This window comes from Pan paniscus, chromosome 10 (assembly GCF_029289425.2).
Source record: "Pan paniscus chromosome 10, NHGRI_mPanPan1-v2.0_pri, whole genome shotgun sequence".
NCBI classification, from domain to species: Eukaryota; Metazoa; Chordata; class Mammalia; order Primates; family Hominidae; genus Pan; species Pan paniscus.
The window spans coordinates 7,486,332-7,509,257 of record NC_073259.2 but is presented as its reverse complement, the minus strand read 5'-3'; the positions used below and the strand labels follow the sequence as shown (position 1 = coordinate 7,509,257).

The following is a 22,926-nucleotide window of genomic DNA, read 5'->3' as shown; positions in this document are numbered from 1 at the left end:
TCGTCCCCCAGATGCTTTCCTTTAACTGTGTATACATGTTTGTGGGAGCTCAGAATTTCCTCCCATGTCTCAGACACTGAGTTAAGGTAGTCTTTATTTTCTGTCTCCTTAGAAATTGCTGAGTTACTATTAGCTTAGTGATCAGTTGACTGTCTCTCTCTTCCTTGTTACTGGTCTCTTTCTTTTAATCTTGTGATACCTTGTGATTTGTCCCATTCTGCATTTTGGGCAACTTGAAAATTGCTGTCTGACTTTCCCACTCTTGGCTTCCCTGATTGCATTGAAAGAGGAGGGCTTGCTCTCTGCTCTGCAATTGGTTGACTGATCAGTTTTTGAGCCCAGGGCTGCTCACTGTGAGGCAGTTATTTCCCTGCCATTTATGGGGATGGGAAGAGTCTCAGAGTGAGATGAGTTTCCTGCACGTGCTGTGTCACAGCCTGGGACTGGGCTCAGCCAAGCACATAGGATGGCTGCTGCCACATGGGTATGACACTGTAGCTCTGTGTGCAAAAGAATCAGTCCCCACTTTTAAATCCTGGGGCAATGAAATGACTAGAAAGTGACCTCACGGAAATGAAAAACAGGGAGCACCTTTTAAGAAATGAGATAGATTCCTGAAAGTCTAGCTAGAGATAGCTAATTTTAGGTAACTAGCTCAAGGTGCAGATGGTGATTAAGTGTATTCAAACTGGTATTTACCACCATAACAACTAGTTCCTAGAACATTCGTGTTACTGTAAATTGTGCAGTGGATAATAATAACAGGATTTCATACAGATTAAAAAATACCCTGTAGCTCAGCCAAGAGGCCATGTTATAATTGTCAGCATTCTGCAGTAATTACCTAACAGCTCGGGCAGGAAATTGATTATTTACTAGCAATAAGCAGCTGATTTGTGTGGATTCCGACCCCCTCCCCAGTTAGAATTAAGTCTCTCAGTAAGTACTCAGATCTTTGTTACCATAAACTTCATGGCAATAATAAGAATGTGAGCTGAAAGTTACAGCACATAAAGGAAAAGTATATTTTCCTCGACATCACCTAGCAGCACATAGGAGCAATCTGGTCTCTCTTCTGTATTGTTTTCCAGGCAACAGAAGAACTCCTCGTTGCTCTAAGTGGTTTTTTAAATGGCCCCTCTTCTCCGAGTTGGAATGGAATCTTTACCATGTTTTGAAACTGCCAGAGAGCTACAGGATTTGAGTTGCCAGAATCAACCTTGCCTTGACTTCAAGGCAGTCTGTAAAGTAGGGGGTTCTTTCCTCAGTATTTCAGAACTCTAAATTGGGTTTCCTTAGCAACTAATGAGAGCATCCTTTAGAATGCACTGTGTGAGGAGTTGGCAAACTCTTCTCAAAGGGACCAGAGAGTGAGTATTTTAGGCTTTGCAGTTCACAGGATTTGTGTTCCTACTATAGAATTCTGCCCTTGTAATGCGAAAGCAGCCATAAACAACACGTAAACAAAGGAGCATGGCTGTGTTGAGCTTGGCTGTGTTTGTGACTTTCTTTACAAAAAACAGGTGGTGGGCTGGACTTGGCCCACAGATTTGCTGACCCCTATCCTAGATTCATCTGTGTAGTCAGTGAATTCAGGACCTCAACTCTCATTTTTCTCCTTTAAATTCCTAAGCAAGCTTATTTCTAATATGGTTGTAACAGGATGAAAACAACTAGGTGAGAATTGGGATGGTTTTAAACATTGTTTGTGTTGAATTGGTTTTTCTTGTGTGGATTTTCCCCTCTGTTTTTCTAGCCTAACTCAGTATGAACAGTTGAAAGCCCATCAGGGAACTGGAGCAGGAATTTCCCCAATGATCCTCAATTCAGGAGAGGGCAAAGAAGTAGACATTTTACGAATGCTCATCAAGGCCAAAGACGAATACACAAAGGTGAGTGTTTGCCCTTCCTTGTGATACATACACACTTCAGTTCCGCAGTGAGAATATTCTTGTTTAGCAAGAGTAGGTGCTGTGGGTGCTGTTCCTTCCACCAAACAAAATTATATTACAAATAAAAAATCTTTATTTGTAATATAGATTTTTTATAAGCTAAAGAAAACTGTTTGCCTTTAAATGGGTTAAAAAATAGCCTGAGAAATCAGTAGCCTTCATATATACAGTAGCCTTCATGTATACAATAACCTTCATATACACAACTTGTAGTAAGTCTTGTAGACGTAGACTCAGTGCAAGACCCCAATTTACAGTAGCAACAAATGAATATAAAATTGTTTGCAATAAAATTCATGAGAAATGGGCAAAACCTATATAAAGAAAATGTTTAAAAACTCCTGAAAGACATAAAAATAGACTTGAACAAATGGAAATATACGCCCTGTTGTTGGATAAGAAGTTTCAACATAAAGCTCTTAGAAAAAAAATCTCTACATTTAAGGTGATCGCTAAATAAATACCACTGGTTTCTTTTCCCCTCCCCTCCCCACTTCTCCCTTACTCTCTGATCTAGACAAGTTGAGTGTAAGGCTCATGGGAAGAAATATGCAAGAAAGAATAGCTGGGAAAATCCTGGCAAAGAAGAGTGATATTAGTAGGGGTTGGAGGTGGGGGAGATGAGTGGGGGGATGGAGCGAGCTCTCCCTGATTTTAAAACATTGAAGTCTAAACATTTCAAACAGTATGGTGTTGATGGTATTGATACCTAACAGCCCAATAGACCAGTGGGACAGATTTAAGATTCTAAGTCTAGGATTAAATCCAATTGTATATGAAATCTAGGCTATGATAAAGATGATAATTGCAAGTCAGCTATTTGAGTGAATTCCTAAATAAATGGTGTTGGGGCAACTGGTAGCCATTTGGAAAAATACAAAACTGAGTCTGTACCTTAGAGCATACACCAGGATAAATTCCAAATGTATTAGAAATTTAAATGTAAAAATATAATGATTCAAGTACCAGAAGAAAATTTGTATGGATTTCTTTATAATCTAGGAAAAGAGAAATCTTTCAATTATGCCTAAAAACCCAAAAGCAATTAATTAAACTACATAAAAATAAAAAACATTTTACAAGGCTTAAATACAACACAAGCAAATAGAAAGATACAAAAACAACTCAGAAAAAAATTGTTGACACCAGAATAACAGGAAGGTTATTTTATGAAGAGCTCCTAAAAATTAAGAAGTACAAGATTAACACTAGAAAAATGGGCAAAAAATAAAAATTTTTAAAAATTATAGAATTTGGAAACTAGCTGAAATAAATGTATGTAATTGAATATCATATTGTCACATAATTACTTAGAAAAAAAATTAGAGTGACTTCAAAGCCCGCTGCTTGAACTGAACACTCTTAGTGGGTTATATTTTAAGGACAAAAAGAACTGCAAGACATTATAAACTTCATTCATTGGTTTTATTGTTTGTAGTAATGTTGGCATTTTACTTTTTCTACTGTTGGCATTGTAATTTTTCTACTGTTGTGGATATAATAAATATGAAATTAGATAAACGTGGTTGGAACCAAAACCTTAGTGTAAGGGGAAAAAAATCAAATCTAATAAGTTAAAACTATGTAAGATTAAGTGGAAATATCAGAATTAGTTCATGTTTTGTTTCTTAGGTATAGAAACAAAAAATAGAGTTTCTCACTCTTGCCCTGAAAGGACATAAAAATAAAAGTGACTAACTCAGTAGCAGTAAGCATCTATATCACCCAGATTGTTATTTCTAAATATTACTTCCTTCCAGAAGGTGTCAGGACTCTTCAAAGAAATTTCTGATTCCAGGTCTGGAATAGTAAAACCAATAGGGTCATGTGAAAGGACACAGAAATCAGCTTCAAGGACACTGACCAGAGCATCAAATTCTAACATCAACAGGAATGACTACAATGGATTAAACCACATTGAATGTATAAAAATCTATGAGTTCCTGGTAATGAGAAAGAGAACAAGCAAACCAAACATATAAAACCAAGCAAAATAATTATTAGTTATCCGTTTGAAGGTGCTAAGGCACCAACTCCTTCCTCTGAAAACTGATAATTAATGGGAATGAATTAAGCTTTTATCCTGCCTGCCCTAAAGGGACTATATCTCAGAGTAATCAAACAGCCCTGGTCAATGAGGGAGAGCTCTTCTCTACCAGAGAATTCCAGCTAGTACGTGTGGAGGGAATAATAGAACTTAAAGACACTCTGCTTAAAATAATTGACTCAGGCAGTGATCATCAGTAATATTAATGTTATGGGAAAGGTTGATAGAAACTTGACAGTGGAAGGATCAGGCTGCCTCCTCCTGAACCCCACTGATTATCATCATTAAAAGTTAGATAACCAGATTCTCTGGCTTCCTAATGTGATAAGATGTCAAATGTACAGCACCATCTTGAAATATTCTTGCCCAAAGAGTTGATCCTGAATCTCATTAAGCCTTGAGCTCTAACTTTTTAGTTTACAGAAAGTGAAAGTGGGTGGGGAGTGAGGGGAGACCAGGTAGCAAAACAAATTAAATGATGCTATGAGGAAGCAATCAGAAAAATCCTGAATGAAGTGGCACATATAGGCAGTTAGACAAGTTTCTTTAACATGCTTTGCCTTGACTGTGAGCTTCTTGAGTACGAAGAACATCCTTTATTCACTTTTATATCCCTTATTGTCTTCAAAGTACTTAGCACATGGTGAGTGTTAAATAATGGCTGTTGAGTGAAGGAAGGAATATGAATGTGAATGAGCCACAGTTTAATTATCCTTCTATTGTATGGCCTGGACAGAGATGCCTTCATCTCAGCTTCAGACAGTAACAACTATTTCTGTATTCATTTTGTGTTTTTTTAATTCTTCAAAAGTCATTAAAAAAATATGATGACTTGGCAACTAGTTGAATAATTAGTTATACTTTATTAATTATACTATATTATGCACACTAAAGATTAATCTTCAAAAGGTGACATTTCTGCCCTCCAGGAACTTAATGTTCTGTGAAGACAGTGTAACAATGGTAAATAAATACAAATACTGAAAAAAATTATTTTCCTTTCTTTCCCTCCCTCCTCTCAACACACACATACCTTGTATTGTTTCTGTTTTTTATCTTCTATATGTTATAATGTTTTGACATCTTAAAATCCTTTCTGGCTGGGGAGACTGCCCCTCCTGTGACCAGCCAGTTTTCAGAGATAGCAAAGGGCTTGGCCAGGAGCACGCCTTTAATATGCACACTAACCAATCCTGAGCCATACGTATCTCCTCGTCTCTGGCCTGTACAATATTCCTCTGCCTTAATCATCCCAGGGCCAGGTACCCAGCAACTGGGGACCACTCATACAGTTTAGAACCTGCTGGAGTTATTCAAACTGGCTAATCTTAACCTGTTTACCATGCCCTGCCTTGCCTTTCTTGAGGAAATTCAGTAAATGCTCTAGCCTACGCCTTCCCCTTGCTGCTGACACCCTGAGGCTTCCACACGTGGCCCTGTGCAGCGTGGCATGCCTCTTGTCTCCAGGACCTGTGAGTATAATAAACTTTGTTTTCCTGAGACTCTCCTGTGTCTCCTCTCTGGCCTCACTTGAGTGACCATCACATAAAAGAACAGCACAAGCACACACATTCTCTGTCTCTCTCAGAAACACTCATATACGGTTCTGGAGATTTAATTTAGGCCATCACTTTATACTGTGCCTATGTCTTGGAATATTTTTCCCCTTACTTTATTTACCCTTCAGAATTTACATATCCTTTAAGGCTTAGTAAAAATGATACTTTTTACTTCAAATTAATTATTCTTCCATGTGAACTCAGTCTATTACTATTTAAAACTTATTTTGTTCTTCCTCATTTATTACATTAAGTCAACTTCTCCCAGTACACTGTAAACTGGTTGAAGTTAAAACAATGTTCTGTTCATCTTTATGCCCTCACAGATTTGTTATAATGTTGACATGAAGTGCAGACACTTAATTCGTGTATAGAAGGTGCTTTTCTGTAAAAATCAAATACATGTTGTTATATGCGTAATGTCAGTTGCTCCAACTGTGAGATAAATAATAGAGGAAATTATTTCTTCTTCCATTAACAGCCAGATGTTGTGATACAGTGTGCCAGGACACCTGCATGATCACGCTACTTTCCTAGTCTCCGTTTTTCTTGGTTTGTCATTGCCCAGTACAGGAACCCTTGGAGTCTTCAAGCCTTCCCTAACATGGCCTCAGTTTGTTCTTCTAACCCTACTACCCTCTACAAATATTTGAAACTCCTGCCAAACAGAATACTCATTTTGCTTCCTGAGAGTGCTTTCATGACTTTTCTCATACTGTTCCCACGCCTTCTTCACCCATCAAAATATGATCCAGCTTTCAGGGCCTGTTTCAGATGTTCTTTTTCCATCACCTTATTTTTGGCCTGCCTAACTAGGTGTGCATGCACCCTGCTAGCTGCCAGTGCCTTATGTTTGGAAAGAGCATTCCATCGCCTTCTTACATTGTGTTGTCTCTGCACTCACACACAGATATTTCAGAAAATGTGGACACCCTGAGTAAAGTGGTTCTGAGACAGAAGAAAGGGGGTGAAATGGAAAGGTAGCGAGAGAGAAGGAAAACAGAATGTTTCTTCAGAGTTCTTGTTGGGAAGTGAGTCTCCGTTACTTAAAGTGTTCAAGAAGAGATTGAACGGTTACATATTGGTGATGTGATAAAAGAATTTGGCTTGTGTTGGATAAGTATTAAACTAAAAGACTTCTGAGATGCTTTTCAGTGCTAGACTTACTTTTATTGAAGTTTTCTTTTTTAAATTATTTTCAATGAAAAATTAAAATTGTATATATTTATGTATGGTATACAACATGATATTTTGATATACATGTATATTATAGGGTGCCTAAATCAAGCTAATTAACACATGTATTACCTCACATATTTATCATTTTTGTGTGGCAAAAATAATTAAAATCTACTCTTTTAGCAACTTTCAGTATACAATATATTAGTACTAACTGTAGTCATCATGATGTACAATAAATCTCCTGAACTTATTCCTCCTGTCTAATTGAAAGTTTGTATCCTTTGACCAACATCTCCAAAATCCTCCTACCCCCAGCCTCCGGCAACTACCAGCCTACTGTGCTTCAGTGGGTTCAGCTTCTCTGGATTTCATGTAGGAGTGAAATCATGCAGTACTTGCCTTTCTGTGCCTGGTTTATTTCACCTAATGTAATGTCCTCCAGGTTCATCCATGTTGTTGCAAATGACAGAATTTCCTTCTTTTTTAAGGCTGAATAGTATTCCATTGTGTTTGTACACCACATTTTCTTTATCCATTCATTCATTGATGAACACTTAGGTTTATTCCATATATTGGCTATTGTAATGTTGTGGTGATCACAGGAATGCAGCTATCTCTTCAACATACTGATTTCATTTTCCCTGGATATATACCCAGAAATGGGATTCTTCGATCATGTGGTAGTTCTATTTCTAATTTTTTGAGGAGCCAACATAAATTTTTTTTTTTTTTTTGAGACGGAGTCTTGCTCTGTCGCCCAGGCTGGAGTGCAATGGAGCAATCTTGGCTCATGGCAAGCTCTACCTCCTGGGTTCACGCCATTCTCCTACCTCAGCCTCCCGAGTAGCTGGGACTACAGGCGCCCTCCACCATGCCCGGATAATTTTTTTGTATTTTTAGTAGAGACGGGGTTTCACCGTGTTAGCCAGGATGGTCTCGATCTGCTGACCTCGTGATCCGCCCGCCTCAGCCTCACAAAGTGCTGGCATTACAGGCGTGAGCCACTGCGCCTGGCCCAACATGCTATTTTCCATAATAGCTATGCTAACTAATATTCCCACCAACAGTATACAAGGATTTCCTTTTCTGTACATCCTTGCCACCACTTATGTTTTGCCTTTTTGATGGTAGACATTCTACCAGGTTTGAGGTGATGTTTCACTGTGGTTTTAATTTGCATTTCCCTGATGATTAGCGATGTCGAGCATTTTTCACATACCTGTTGGCCACATATATGTCTTCTTTTGAAAAATGTCCACTCAGGCCCTTTGTCTATATTTTGATCAGAACATTTGTTTTCTTATCTTACTGTTGAGTTGTTTGAGTTCCTTATCTACTTTGGACATGAATCTCTTATCGTATGTATGGTGTGCAGGTATCTTCCTCCGCTCCGTAGCTCATCTCTTCACTCTGCTGTTTCCTTTGCTGTGCAACAGCCTTGGGTTGGATGTAATCCCGTGTGTCTCTTGCTTTTGTTGCCTGTCCTTAGGGTCACATCGAAAAAGCCATTGCCCAGAGCAACGTTAGGGAGCTTTTCCCCTGTTTCCTTCCAGGAGGTTTATAGAAAAAGTCATTGCCCAGAGCAACGTTGGGGAGCTTTCCCCGTTTCCTTCCAGGAGGTTTCTAGAAAAAGTCATTGCCCAGAGCGACGTTAGGGAGCTTTTTCCCTGTTTCCTTCCAGGAGGTTTACAGAAAAAGTCATTGCCCAGAGTGACGTTGGGGAGCTTTCCCCCTGTTTCCTTCCAGGAGGTTTATAGAAAAAGTCATTGCCCAGAGCAACGTTAGGGAGCTTTTCCCCCTGTTTCCTTCCAGGAGGTTTATAGAAAAAGCCATTGCCCAGAGCGACGTTAGGGAGCTTTTCCCCTGTTTCCTTCCAGAAGGTTTATAGAAAAAGTTATTGCCCAGAGCGACGTTAGGGAGCTTTTCCCCTGTTTCCTTCCAGGAGGTTTATAGAAAAAGTCATTGCCCAGAGCGACGTTAGGGAGCTCTTCCCCTGTCTTCTTCCAGGAGGTTTATAGAAAAAGCCATTGCCCAGAGCGACGTTAGGGAGCTTTTCCCCTGTCTCCTTCCAGGAGGTTTATAGAAAAAGCCATTGCCCAGAGCGACGTTAGGGAGCTTTTCCCCTGTCTCCTTCCAGTAGGTTTATAGAAAAAGCCATTGCCCAGAGCGACGTTGGGGAGCTTTTCCCCTGTCTCCTTCCAGGAGGTTTATAGAAAAAGTCATTGCCCAGAGCGACGTTAGGGAGCTTTTCCCCTGTTTCCTTCCAGGAGGTTTATAGAAAAAGTCATTGCCCAGAGCGACGTTAGGGAGCTTTCCCCCGTTTCCTTCCAGGAGGTTTATAGAAAAAGCCATTGCCCAGAGCGACGCTGGGGAGCTTTTCCCCTGTTTCCTTCCAGGAGGTTTATAGAAAAAGCCATTGCCCAGAGCGACGCTGGGGAGCTTTTCCCCTGTTTTCCTTCCAGGAGGTTTATAGAAAAAGTCATTGCCCAGAGCGACGTTGGGGAGCTTTTCCCCTGTTTCCTTCCAGGAAGTTTACAGAAAAAGCCATTGCCCAGAGCGACGTTAGGGAGCTTTTCCCCTGTCTCCTTCCAGGAGGTTTATAGAAAAAGCCATTGCCCAGAGCGACGTTAGGGAGCTTTTCCCCTGTCTCCTTCCAGTAGGTTTATAGAAAAAGTCATTGCCCAGAGCGACGTTGGGGAGCTTTTCCCCTGTTTCCTTCCAGGAGGTTTATAGAAAAAGTCATTGCCCAGAGCGACGCTGGGGAGCTTTTCCTCTGTTTCCTTCCAGGAGGTTTATAGAAAAAGTCATTGCCCAGAGCGACGTTGGGGAGCTTTTCCCCTGTCTCCTTCCAGGAGGTTTATAGAAAAAGTCATTGCCCAGAGCGACGCTGGGGAGCTTTTCCCCTGTTTCCTTCCAGGAGGTTTATAGAAAAAGCCATTGCCCAGAGCGACGCTGGGGAGCTTTTCCCCTGTTTCCTTCCAGGAGGTTTATAGAAAAAGCCATTGCCCAGAGCGACGCTGGGGAGCTTTTCCCCTGTTTCCTTCCAGGAGGTTTATAGAAAAAGCCATTGCCCAGAGCGGTGTTAGGCGTTTTTCCCCTGTTTCCTTCCAGGAGGTTTATAGAAAAAGTCATTGCCCAGAGCAACGCTGGGGAGCTTTTCCCCTGTTTCCTTCCAGGAGGTTTATAGAAAAAGCCATTGCCCAGAGCGACGCTGGGGAGCTTTTCCCCTGTTTCCTTCCAGGAGGTTTATAGAAAAAGCCATTGCCCAGAGCGACGCTGGGGAGCTTTTCCCCTGTTTCCTTCCAGGAGGTTTATAGAAAAAGCCATTGCCCAGAGCGGTGTTAGGAGTTTTTCCCCTGTTTCCTTCCAGGAGGTTTATAGAAAAAGTCATTGCCCAGAGCGACGCTGGGGAGCTTTTCCCCTGTTTCCTTCCAGGAGGTTTATAGAAAAAGCCATTGCCCAGAGCGACGCTGGGGAGCTTTTCCCCTGTTTCCTTCCAGGAGGTTTATAGAAAAAGCCATTGCCCAGAGCGACGCTGGGGAGCTTTTCCCCTGTTTCCTTCCAGGAGGTTTATAGAAAAAGCCATTGCCCAGAGCGACGCTGGGGAGCTTTTCCCCTGTTTCCTTCCAGGAGGTTTATAGAAAAAGTCATTGCCCAGAGCGACGTTGGGGAGCTTTTCCCCTGTTTCCTTCCAGGAGGTTTATAGAAAAAGTCATTGCCCAGAGCGACGCTGGGGAGCTTTTCCCCTGTTTCCTTCCAGGAGGTTTATAGAAAAAGTCATTGCCCAGAGCGACGTTGGGGAGCTTTTCCCCTGTCTCCTTCCAGGAGGTTTATAGAAAAAGTCATTGCCCAGAGCGACGCTGGGGAGCTTTTCCCCTGTTTCCTTCCAGGAGGTTTATAGAAAAAGTCATTGCCCAGAGCGACGCTGGGGAGCTTTTCCCCTGTTTCCTTCCAGGAGGTTTATAGAAAAAGCCATTGCCCAGAGCGACGCTGGGGAGCTTTTCCCCTGTTTCCTTCCAGGAGGTTTATAGAAAAAGCCATTGCCCAGAGCGGTGTTAGGAGTTTTTCCCCTGTTTCCTTCCAGGAGGTTTATAGAAAAAGCCATTGCCCAGAGCGACGCTGGGGAGCTTTTCCCCTGTTTCCTTCCAGGAGGTTTATAGAAAAAGTCATTGCCCAGAGCGACGCTGGGGAGCTTTTCCCCTGTTTCCTTCCAGGAGGTTTATAGAAAAAGCCATTGCCCAGAGCGACGCTGGGGAGCTTTTCCCCTGTTTCCTTCCAGGAGGTTTATAGAAAAAGTCATTGCCCAGAGCGACGTTGGGGAGCTTTTCCCCTGTTTCCTTCCAGGAGGTTTATAGAAAAAGTCATTGCCCAGAGCGGTGTTAGGAGTTTTTCCCCTGTTTCCTTCCAGGAGGTTTATAGAAAAAGTCATTGCCCAGAGCGGTGTTAGGAGTTTTTCCCCTGTTTCCTTCCAGGAGGTTTATAGAAAAAGCCATTGCCCAGAGCGACGCTGGGGAGCTTTTCCCCTGTTTCCTTCCAGGAGGTTTATAGAAAAAGTCATTGCCCAGAGCAACGCTGGGGAGCTTTTCCCCTGTTTCCTTCCAGGAGGTTTATAGAAAAAGCCATTGCCCAGAGCGACGCTGGGAAGCTTTTCCCCTGTTTCCTTCCAGGAGGTTTATAGAAAAAGTCATTGCCCAGAGCGACGCTGGGGAGCTTTTCCCCTGTTTCCTTCCAGGAGGTTTATAGAAAAAGTCATTGCCCAGAGCGACGCTGGGGAGCTTTTCCCCTGTTTCCTTCCAGGAGGTTTATAGAAAAAGCCATTGCCCAGAGCGACGCTGGGGAGCTTTTCCCCTGTTTCCTTCCAGGAGGTTTATAGAAAAAGTCATTGCCCAGAGCGGTGTTAGGAGTTTTTCCCCTGTTTCCTTCCAGGAGGTTTATAGTCTCAGGCCTTACGCTTAAGTCTCTCTAGAATTCTTAAATTTGTGAACATCCCAAGAAGTGGAAGTAGGAAAAATGTCGAGCTATCAGTATATATGATATGGGTAAAGTGAAGTCTATCTAGTTTACAGGAGGTTAATAAAATAATTTGAAAACTTATTTTGGCTGAAATTTTGTGCATTCTCTTTTGAGAAATAACTTTCTGTGAATCTGCTTTAAAGTAGAAAAGAGGTTAATTTGCATTTCATCTCTTTTTATCTCCACCCTATTCAATTTCTAGTTGAGATGCACGTGAACAGTAAAATAACCAAATTTTAGTAAGAACAAGAGCCAGGACCAGAAATGATCTACAGGCTGCATAGTTAAGCTTGGAGTATTCAGAAGTGGACTATTTGTGTTTTGTGGTTTAAGACAAGAATTATTGGCTCTTTTCTGGATATAGCTGTGAGTTATTTATGAAATTATAGAAATTTTTTTGTTGAATGATAAAATTCAAAAGAATATAAAAAGAAAAATCACCAATAATCGTATAAACTGAAGATAGAAACTTTTTATACTTTTATTGTATTTTGTTTCAAACATCTCTCAGCATAAATACATATGTTTATGTATGTATGTGTTTGTGTGTGATTAAAACTGGATTATATGAATACTTTTTGAGGTTTTATTGTATTTTAACCTCAGCATCCAAAAGAGGAAGTTTTTGAAGTTTTAAAGAAATGCCTCAGGTTCTCTGTGAAGAATCCATTATATGCTTTTTCAAAAACTGTTTTTTCCCCCAGGATTTTAAAGATATTTAGGTCAGGAAAAGCATAGAAAATTAAACAACTGGAAAATGAGCTACAAACTACTGAGGTGGATGATTAATTCTGAGCACTCTGATAAGAGGGAGCAATTGTTACATAAAAGCAAGGTTTTGTAGGTAGGCAGTTGTAGTAACACAGAAAACAGCTTCTGGAGATAACATTTTAACTAGGAAAAGCTATCGGGGTTATTCATATCAACAGACAAAGCATCCTGTTAGTCCATATGGATATGGGCATAGGGAAGCTGGGAAAAATCTGCCTTTCTTTGCCGGAAATTCAGTGTTTCTGAACATAGAAAAAGAAGAAATACAGAAAGCGTCATTCAAAGAAAGGAAGCATTCACGTTCTTTTAAATAGCAAGGCTTTTCATGCCAAAATTGTGTAAGGGATTAAATGTTAGCCTGTATTCTTGTCTTGTCTTGGTTATCCATGACTTGGGAAAGCCAGGCCAGTTGGTCCATGCCGCCATACCCTCATTCACCTAAGAAGAATTGGAAGTAACACTTTATGACTTATAAGGTGATTTTGCATCCCACGTAATACTTGTGCTAAATATACAAATTATTGATAGAATGCCTGGAGGAAGAGAATCTTTTGTATGGTTAACCTCACATACAGTGGTGATAGATGCCACACCCCCAGATCGTTGGATTAGAGAATACACATTGATAACTGTAAAACACATTGGGAATGCTGGGTTCCTGAGGGACAAGATTGTGTTTATATTTCATTTCATGTCAGGTGTGGAATATTTTGGGGCCTGAGGCCTTGGCTGTACAGTGGAAACTAATGATGCTTCAGAGAGTCTGTAGTACAGAGAGCAGCATTTTATATTGTTTTATTTAGTGTTTTAGCAAACTAGACACCAGTATCATTGCCATGCTCTTTTTGTTATGAATCCTACTGTGTTAGCAATTGCATTGTTGGTTAGATTAATGTATGATAATGAGTCAGTGTTGGAAATGATGAGATTTGTCTCTTGTCTCTTTCTCTACAAAATTCTAATTTGTAGTACAGATTTGAATTACTCTGTTTATGCAAGAAGTCATTTATTAAATAAAGATGATGTTAGTAATTTTTAAATCAGTGGTTTGAGTCAGATTTTTGGTTTGTAGACCAAAAAAGATTTAGTTACTTTGATGAAATGTACTCAACTACTCTCCAATTTTAAGTCAACTGCTTAAATTGTCCAGACATGTTATTTAAGGAATGGTTTCTGTATTTGTTTATCATTGAAAGACATTAGACTATATATATTTAAACGTATAGTCAATATATTAAGCACAGAGCCTTTCAATTATACAGGTGTCTTAAGAACCCCTGGTCCTGGAGGCTGGTGTTGTTAGTAATATTTAGAGCACTGAATTGTCCAACTAAGAAAAATTAAATTTGAACTTGATTTATACTCAAACATAGCTCTTAGAGAAATTTAAGGGATTTTCCTTTGTGCATGAAAATCTATCAAAAACACAGCCATCTACCAATTAGATAAGAAGTAAAAAGGTAGTCTTTTAAAAAGACTAAAGCTTTTCTAAGCCAAAAATGAGGTGATTTTTTTTTTCTATTTCAGTGTAAAACCTGTTCTGAGCCAAAAAAGATAACCAGTTCCTCTGCCATCTATGACAATCCAAATCTCATCAAACCAATTCCAGTGAAACCCAGTGAAAACCAGCAACAGCATATACCTCAGCCCAACCAGGTACGGAGTCCTCTGCTTGTCATATTCAGTGTGTCTCTAGAATTCTTAAAGAACTTTGACCCAGAATATAGTCAGGGGAGGGCCTGGTGTTGTTGAAGAATGCTTTCAGGTAAACCCAAGAAAGCAGGATTTCAGAATACAGATTTTTTCATTATTAATGACTTACTCTTCCTAGAAGAGGGTTAAAGTTTTTACTTTTGGCATATACCACATTCTGTGCTAATCTCTTGTGAACTTGAACTCCTTAAAAGATAATGTATTTTTTAAAAAACAACAAGCCAGCACAGTGGCTCAAGCCTGTAATCCCAGCACTTCGGGAGGCTGAGGCAAGAGGATCATTTGAGGCCAGAAGTTTGAGAGCAGCCTGGGCAACATAGTGAGACTCCATCTCTACAGGAAAATTAGCCAGGCATGATGGCGTGCACCTGTAGTGCTAGCTGCTCTGGAGGCTGAGGCGGGAGGATCCCTTGAGCTTAGGAGTTTTAGGCTACGGTGAGCTATGGAATGCGCCACTGCACTCCAGCCTGGGCAAGAAAGCAAGACCATGTCTCAGAAAACAAAAACAAACAAACAAGCACCCTAGAAAACTAATAACATTGTCAGAGATGACAGAAACATTACCCATTGGGTCCATATTCTTCTGGGGTGGGTGGCTTCCCAAGGCCACCTGGGAGAACCACCAAGGACACAGAGTTGATTTGAGCACTTCTGAGCACCTCCTCTGTGCCAGATGCAGAGCTAGCACTGTAGACTGGGGTAGCTGCTGCCGAGAGCTCAGAGTCCAAAGGAGTGGTATAAAACTCCTCTTCAGATATGACGACTTGTCACTGTCTTTGCAATCTAAATTAGAAATATTACAGCAGCTTTTGTGTTAGTGTATATATATATACACTTCAGAATAGTACAGCAATGACAAAAATTGTCAATCTGTAGGTCCCATTAATGATTGTAAATATAATATTGCTGTGTCATTTTATCATGACTATGACTAATTAAAAAGATTTTCTTAAAGGAATTAGTTTAAATCAATTTTGAAAATGAACATGGAGCCAAAAGACATAAAGACTAGTAATGAAAATCTTATATTGAATTTTTAAAGAAAAGAAGTCTTTTCTAATTTTTTAGCTTTCTTTTTATTGCTTGTTTTATGGAAAGTTTTTATTATATTTTAATAGCGAGACCTGAATATGTTGACTTTAAAATGAAGCTCGTGGTTTTTTTTCTTTCCTCTTTTATTTATTTTTTTTTTTGAGACAGATTTCATTCCTGTTACCCGGGCTGGAGTGCAGTGGCACCATCTCAGCTCACTGCAACTTGTGTCTCCTGGGCTCAAGCAATCCTCCCACCTCAGCCTCCCAAGTAGCTGGGACTACAGGCGTGTGCTGCCACATCTGGCAATTTCTGTATTTTTTGTAGAGATGGGGTTTTGCCATGTTGCCCAGGCTGGTCTTGAACCCCTTAGCTCAAGCAGTCTGCCTGCCTTGGCCTCCCAAAGTGCAGGAATTACAGGCATGAGCCACTGTGCCTGGCCTCATGTTTTCTCAGTGCAGCAATGCAGAAAGCAACAGAAGTAAAGAGCAAGAAGGAAGTAGCTTTGTAACTGGCTGGGCCAAGGTAGATTTTATGTATCCAAGGACTTTTTAAATCCTACCAGTATATATTTGAAAGGATCAAGTTAGATTAAAAGTCTTCCGTTTCTTTCCAGCCCTAGATTTCCATAATTCTGTGAAAAACTACTAGAAATTCTGAAATGCTTATATTCCTTTGTATTCTCATATTACTCTGCAGGCTTAGATGGGCTTCCTATTGAACAGATTGTTTATTTTTTTAGTGCATATAATTTCCTACCAAGATGGTTCCCAATCTGTGAAACCCCAGGCCCTTAAAGATCTTATACCTGTTTTATCGGTCAACAGATACTAAAATATAATAACTGTTTTGGGGGTGCAAGGGGAGCATGCTGTGAAAATTTTTGACATTAAAAAGGGGATCTCATTTTTCAAGTTTATTATTATTATTTTTCATTCTCTCTAATCAATCCTTTGTAAATAGAATAAGTCATCAGATAAGTTATGTTTCATAGCACTTCCTCATATAACCGAATTGTTTGTAGACTCATGTCAGATATCTTTATTTTTTCCAGACCTTAGACCCTGAACCCCAACACTTATCTTTGACAGCTCTGTTTGGGAAGCAGGACAAAGCTACATGTCAGGAAACTGTGGAGCCTCCGCAGACTCTCCACCAGCAGCAGCAGCAGCAGCAGCAGCAGCAAGAGAAGCTTCCAATTAGGCAGGGGGTTGTACGCTCCCTGTCCTATGAGGAACCCAGAAGACACTCACCCCCCATTGAGAAGCAGCTCTGTCCAGCCATTCAGAAACTCATGGTCAGGAGCGGAGACCTCCACCCATTGTCAGAGCTGCCTGAAAACCGGCCTTGTGAAAATGGCAGCACCCATTCTGCGGGAGAATTTTTTACAGGACCTGTCCAGCCAGGGTCTCCTCACAACATTGGAACTTCTCATGGTGTACAAAATGCTTCCAGAACTCAGAACCTGTTCGAGAAACTTCAGAGTACCCCAGGGGCAGCAAACAAGTGTGACCCTAGTACACCAGCACCTGCCAGCTCAGCTGCCCTGAACCGCAGCAGAGCTCCCCCTTCTGTCACCCCTGTGGCTCCAGGAAAGGGTCTGGCTCAGCCACCACAGGCCTATTTCAATGGCTCCCTTCCACCTCAGACAGTAGGACATCAGGCTCATGGAAGAGAACAGTCCACACTCCCAAGACAAACACTCCCCATCTCTGCTAGTCAGACTGGCAGCTCTGGAGTGATCTCCCCTCAAGAGTTACTGAAGAAGCTTCAGATTGTACAGCAGGAGCAGCAGCTGCATGCCTCTAACCGGCCAGCCTTGGCCGCTAAGTTTCCTGTGCTCGCTCAGAGCTCTGGAACAGGGAAACCCTTGGAATCCTGGATCAACAAGACATCCAACACAGAACAGCAGACTCCTCTTTTCCAGGTAAATATGTACCAGGGGCAAAATAAAACAGCCTGGGCAGCATAGCAAGATCCTGTCCCTAAAAAAAAAAAAAAAAAGTAGCCAGGCTTGGTGTCACACGCCTATAGCGCCAGCTACTGAGGAGGCTGAGGTGGGAGGATCCCTTGAGCTCAAGAGGCGGAGGTTACAGTGAACCATGATCATGCCACTGCACTCCAGCCTGGGTGACAGAGCGAGACCCTGTCTGTTAAGAAAAAAAAAGACAGACAAAGAAAAAGGTATTACTATAATGCAGTGAAATGTAGAGTCCACTTCCATGCTCCAGGGACCAATGTGTCACGTACATTTCTGTTTGGAGCAGGGTGCCAGAAGCCACCTCCGTGCATCTTGATTGCCTGAGCTTTCTACCTGGAAGGAGAATCTTCACTTTGGTTAACAATCTGAGAACTTCCCCCAACCTTTTTGAGAGCATTTACTTGTAGAGTTAAATCTTCATTATATTAGGAGGTCTGAAGACCAACACAGACATGGGAGAAAACCGTAATTTTTGACTGTAGGAACTTAGTATGGTCTGCCTTGAAATCAATCTGGAATGCCAAGCAACTGACCTCCTCTTGTTTTTCAGTCCACAGTAAATTATTCACTTATTTAGTAAATATTTTTGAGCACTTACTACATGTCAGGCATTGTCTACATGTGGGTACATAATGATGAAGAAAACAGACTCCTTACCCACAGCCCATGCTGTAGGTTCTTGAAATAAACAAAAAACAGCCTATTTCCTCCTGAAAGGTGCAGCCAGTTTTTATCTTTCTCTGTATCGTCAGTATAGCCTACTGTAGATCAGGAGAGGTATGCATGCCACCCACCTCCACCCCCCACACAAACTGCCAGAGAGGGAAAATATGACAGTTTTTAGAAAGATTCTCTCCTTTAGAGAAGATGCTTCTCCATGTCCATCACTGACTTGGGACAGTGAGGAAACCACAAGCTATTGATCATCTGCCTGTGGGTAACATCTGGAGATCTGACACTGAATTATTTCCCCTTTGGATTGGAACACATTCATTGAAAGTACATTGGGTTTAAAAATTGGAAAGTTCTCCCTGTGTATCACATATATCATCACTGGCCCTTTGTCATGTTTTGTTATGTACCTTTTTTTGTTTTTTGAGACAGAGTTTCACTCTTGTCGCCCAGGCTGCAGTACAATGGTGCGATCTCGGCTCACTGCAACCTCCACCTCCCGGGTTCAAGCGATTCTGCTGCCTCAGCCTCCTGAGTAGCAGGGATTACAGGCACCTGCCACCACACCTGGCTAATTTTTTGTATTTTTTTAGTAGAGACGAGGTGTCACGATGTTGGCCTGGCTGGTCTCGAACTTCTGACCTCAGGTGATCCACCCACCTCGGGCTCTCAGAGTGCTGGGATTACAGTCGTGAGCCACTGCACCTGGCCTGTTATGTAACTTATAACAGTTTCTCAAAAATCTTTCACTTTTGGCTGGGCATGGTGACTCGTGCCTGTAATCCCAGCACTTTGGAGGTTAAGATAAGAGAATCGCTTGAACCCAGGAGTTTCAGACCAGCCTGGGCAACATAGACCCTGTCTCTACAAGAATTTTTTGTTTTTAATTAGCCGGGTATGGTTGCATGCCACTGTGGTCCCAGCTACTTGGGAGGCTGAAGTGGGAAGATTGCTTGAGCCCAAGAAGTTGAGGCTGCAGTCAGCCATGTTTGCACCACTGCACTCCAGCCTGGGCAGTAGAGTGAGACCTTGTCTCAAAACAAAAAATTCAGTTTTTTGAAAACAAAGACCTTAGGCATGTGCCAAAAGTCTTTGTGAGCCCCTGAGTCAAAGTGTTCTCATTTATTATTTATTAACATCCCAAATCTGAGTACCGACTGCTATAGAAACAATATTTATAACTCCCACTCCCCCTCATTTCAGTGTTATTGTCCCTCTTTTAAAAATGTCTGCTTTTTTCCTCTTTGATGATTTAGAATTAGAAGCATGGGATGAATATAGTCTAACTGAAATTTCTGATGTACAACTCCCTTGACTTTTCAGTACTCACAAATATCAAGAGCCGGGTGAGAAAGGCAAGCGTTTCAGCAGCCCACGCTGTGCTCGGAATGCTTGACTCCTCCTCCGGGAGCATCACTGCTCAGCACCGCTCCTCGAAATGTCATGTAGGGACAAGTTAAAAGAAACAGCCTGCCTTCCTCTAGGCCAACTTCTGCTCAAAGAGACGCTAAGGGATTGATTATAAAATTACAGCAACTTCTAGCTTGCTGGCCTCCTTGCCTCCCTCTTAGGAGTTCTTTCGGGGAGTTCGGAGGCTGATAAATAACATTCTTTTTCTTCCCTGAGTTAGAAGCAAATGATAGCTGTAGGAGTCAGTCAGATAAGGATCAAAATGTCACTTGCATAACTGAAAGGGCTGTTAGAAAACTTGGTTTCAGGTCTGTTTGCCAAGGGAGTTAGACTCAACAGACAGGCTCTGGCAGGGCTGAGCAACAGGCAGCCCGGGTCAGCCCAAACACATCAGCTGCGGAAGCTGAAGATGAGGGCTCTCTGCAGGCAGGCAGATCCTGTCAGGGAAGGACCCAGAAGGGGTGGACCCACACATCACTCTCCCTCCCAACGAGAAGTGAGTGAGGCTGCAGGAGGGGCAGGGAGTTGCTCTCACAGCGCCTCCTGTGCTCCGGGGTCAGGAGGGGAAATGGGGAGGCCCCTAACAAGGGTGGCAGCTCACATAGGTTGTGAGACCTTTAGGTCAGGGTCATGGACAACCAGATCTAAGGAAAAGGTCAGTAGTCCTAAATGCACTTGCCAAATACTGGTAGCCTGAAAAATAAGCTGTCACCCAGAGGCCAAGCTGCATATGCAGTGGAAACAATAGTCCCCACAGCAGACGATACCAGAGCTGCTCAGTGATGCTGAAGGAAGGTGCGTGGAGTAGTGGAGCAAGAATCAGTTTCCCATAAACTTTTCTCAGCTAGGGAAGCTGTGGACAGGGAATGCTTAAACCACCCGTATCTGCCGCTGCAAGCTATCATGCCGTGAGCTGCTCCTGAACCCCGCTCTCTGTGTGTATTTGCTGTGAGCAGGTCATCTCACCTCAGCGCATCCCTGCTACAGCAGCTCCGTCTCTGCTTATGTCCCCCATGGTGTTCGCACAACCCACCTCCGTCCCGCCAAAGGAAAGGGAGAGCGGCCTCTTGCCTGTGGGAGGCCAGGAGCCACCTGCTGCTGCCACCAGCCTCCTCCTGCCCATACAGAGCCCGGAGCCCTCCGTGATCACCAGCAGCCCACTCACCAAGCTCCAGCTCCAGGAGGCACTGCTGTACCTCATTCAGGTAAGCGAGCACGTCGTCTCCCTTCGCACCTGACCACGCCTGTTGGCCTCCTGGCTGCAACTATGAGATAAAGACTCAGCCAAGGCCTGCTTAGCTTCCGTGAGAATAACAGGTGTGTGTAACAACTCATCCTGACCCCAGCGGCTTCTGTGCTCAGTTAGCTAGGTGTTATTTATAATACCAAGTGTGGCTTGGGTGTCTCAGCTCTTCAAGGATTTTGTAATTTGAAGGACTGTCTAAGGCCTCCAAGCTGTCACCTGTCAGAAGAGAAGGAAGCATATGTTGGGGATTAAGCAGTCCCTGAGAGGACCCTGGGTGCTGGAGGCCCAGACAGAAAACTCACCATTGGGAGGTAGAGGTGGGAGCAGTCGTGGGCAAGGGGCCATCTGTTGAGTGGGGAAGAGGCCACTGAGCGAGTGGAAAACAGGGAGGGAAGCAAATAATGGCCATGGCTGCTACAGGTATGTTTTACAAGTCATTTTGAAACCTGCTCATTAGGACGGGATGGAGTGACAGGACTCCTTGTGAGCTGCTAGCCTCACTTGCCTATGAAATTATGAAATAATAACGAGTGCTATAATAGCTAACACTCCGCAGAGCTGGCGCCGGGCCCTATTTTAAGTGCTACACACAAGCACATTAACTCATTCACTCCTTACACAACAACCCTGTTATTTTTCCCATTCTACAGACAAGGAAACTGAGGCTGAGCAACTGGCCTGAGGCACGGAGCTCGTACATAAGCAGGGCTGGAATGCCCCCAGCCTGGCCCCCGAGTGCCACTTCCCACGTACTCTCTCCCGTGGGCCATGTTCACCACATGAATGTTGGCAGGGACCAGCCTCGGGAGAACATTCAGCACAGGTGCCCTAGCAAAGCACACCCAAGAAATCAACGGCAGTCCTTGAAAAGTGGAACATTTGTAGCCAGACAGACTTCAGACACCCCAGTTAACGTATTTAGGTATCTTTTTGGTAGATAATCTTTAAGAAAACTTGTGTGGTACTTTGCTTAAGCATCAGACGGCCTTTAGAGAGCAGGCCAGCCCTTCTGCGGTTGTCTTATCCTACTTAAAAAGACAGTGGTCTCAATTAGTACAACATTTTTAAAAAGGTTCCACGTTGGCCGGGCACAGTGGCTGCTCACGCCTGTAATCCCAGCACTTTGGGAAGCCAAGGTGGGAGCATTGCTTGAGGCCAGGAGTTCAAGACCAGCCTGAGCAACATAGCGAGACTACAAAAGAAGGAAACATGTTTGAGGAAGAATGAAAGGAATGGGGCTAGAAGTCAGCAGAAGCATAATAACAATCAGAGATAAATAAGGTCAACAGCAAATGATTGAGCCCTACTAATTCATAAGTAAATATCAGGATAAAAATATTTGCCACCTTTTAAAGCTATTCATAGTAAGCTCATGAGGAATTAGACATCTGTGAACCTCTTTACTTTGAGCCAGTTTCTTAAGCTGGAATTTAAAAGATCCATATGTTTTCTGGCTGATTCTCTTCACATTGTCTTGAGACTCTACTCCAGAGTAGTGGCTGAACATGGCGGATTAGAAATTACATTCCCCTGCCCTCCACTCTCTGCGTGCATTTTACTTCTTCCCGTGTACCACACCTCATATTCCCAGTCACTCAAGCAGTCTGTTTTTAGTTTCTGCCTCTTGTTAGGACACAATCTCATGCAGAGGAACTTTGTGACTACTTTGCAGGAAAAAGAGGGATAACATCACTCTCTTCATTGCATGAGAATGATGCTAAATCTGTGTGGGGTGCCAAGAGGGAATGAAGGGGGAATGTGAAGTGTGGGTGAATTACTAACACTGTAAAGAATTTGGGTGGGAGGGAGAAGTCTCTAGAATTAAAACATGAGGAAAACCACTGATTAGACCGTGATTCTCACTCCTTAGCCAGGCAAAAGAGCCCAGAGATTACCAGTCTTACTCCTGCCCACTTGCCAAGGCTAGAAACTTTCCATAACTTATGGGAAGACTTATATTAGCTTTGATGAAGTACTGATGAAGCATATTGCAAGTAAAATCCTAAGTAATGCCCAAAACAAAGCAGACACATTGTAGGTGACGTGGAGGGCCTTTAAGAACCACAGTGGCTCATGCCTGTAATCCCAGCACTTGGGGAGGCCAAAGTGGGAGGCTCACTTGAGCCCAGGAGTTCAAGACCACCCTGAGCAACATAGTGAGACCCTGTCTTAACAAAAAACTTAAAAGCCAGGCATGGTAGCACGCACCTGTAGCCCTAGCTACTCTGGAGGCTGAGGTGGGAGGATCGCTTGAACCCATGAGGTTGAGGCTGCAGTGAGCTATGATGCCGCTACTGCACTTTAGCTTGGGTGACAGAGTGAGACCCAGTCTCAAAAACCCAAAAAAC

The 22,926-nt window shown here is 42.5% G+C and overlaps 1 protein-coding gene across 3 annotated transcripts in view; it reads left to right on the top strand.

The window, feature by feature from the left end:
- Window positions 1–22,926, top strand: part of DCP1B (decapping mRNA 1B) — a 75,091-nt gene that overhangs the window by 42,822 nt on the left and 9,343 nt on the right. For all 3 annotated transcript variants that reach the window (XR_008620324.2, XR_008620323.2, XM_003820364.7), the window contains exons 5-8: window positions 1,757–1,892; window positions 14,052–14,180; window positions 16,324–17,196; window positions 20,289–20,537. Coding sequence is in view for 1 of the 3 variants with exons in the window: in XM_003820364.7 (XP_003820412.2) it covers window positions 1,757–1,892; window positions 14,052–14,180; window positions 16,324–17,196; window positions 20,289–20,537 (1,387 nt within the window). In the remaining 2 variants the exon portion in view is untranslated. The remainder of the gene's footprint in view (window positions 1–1,756; window positions 1,893–14,051; window positions 14,181–16,323; window positions 17,197–20,288; window positions 20,538–22,926) is intronic.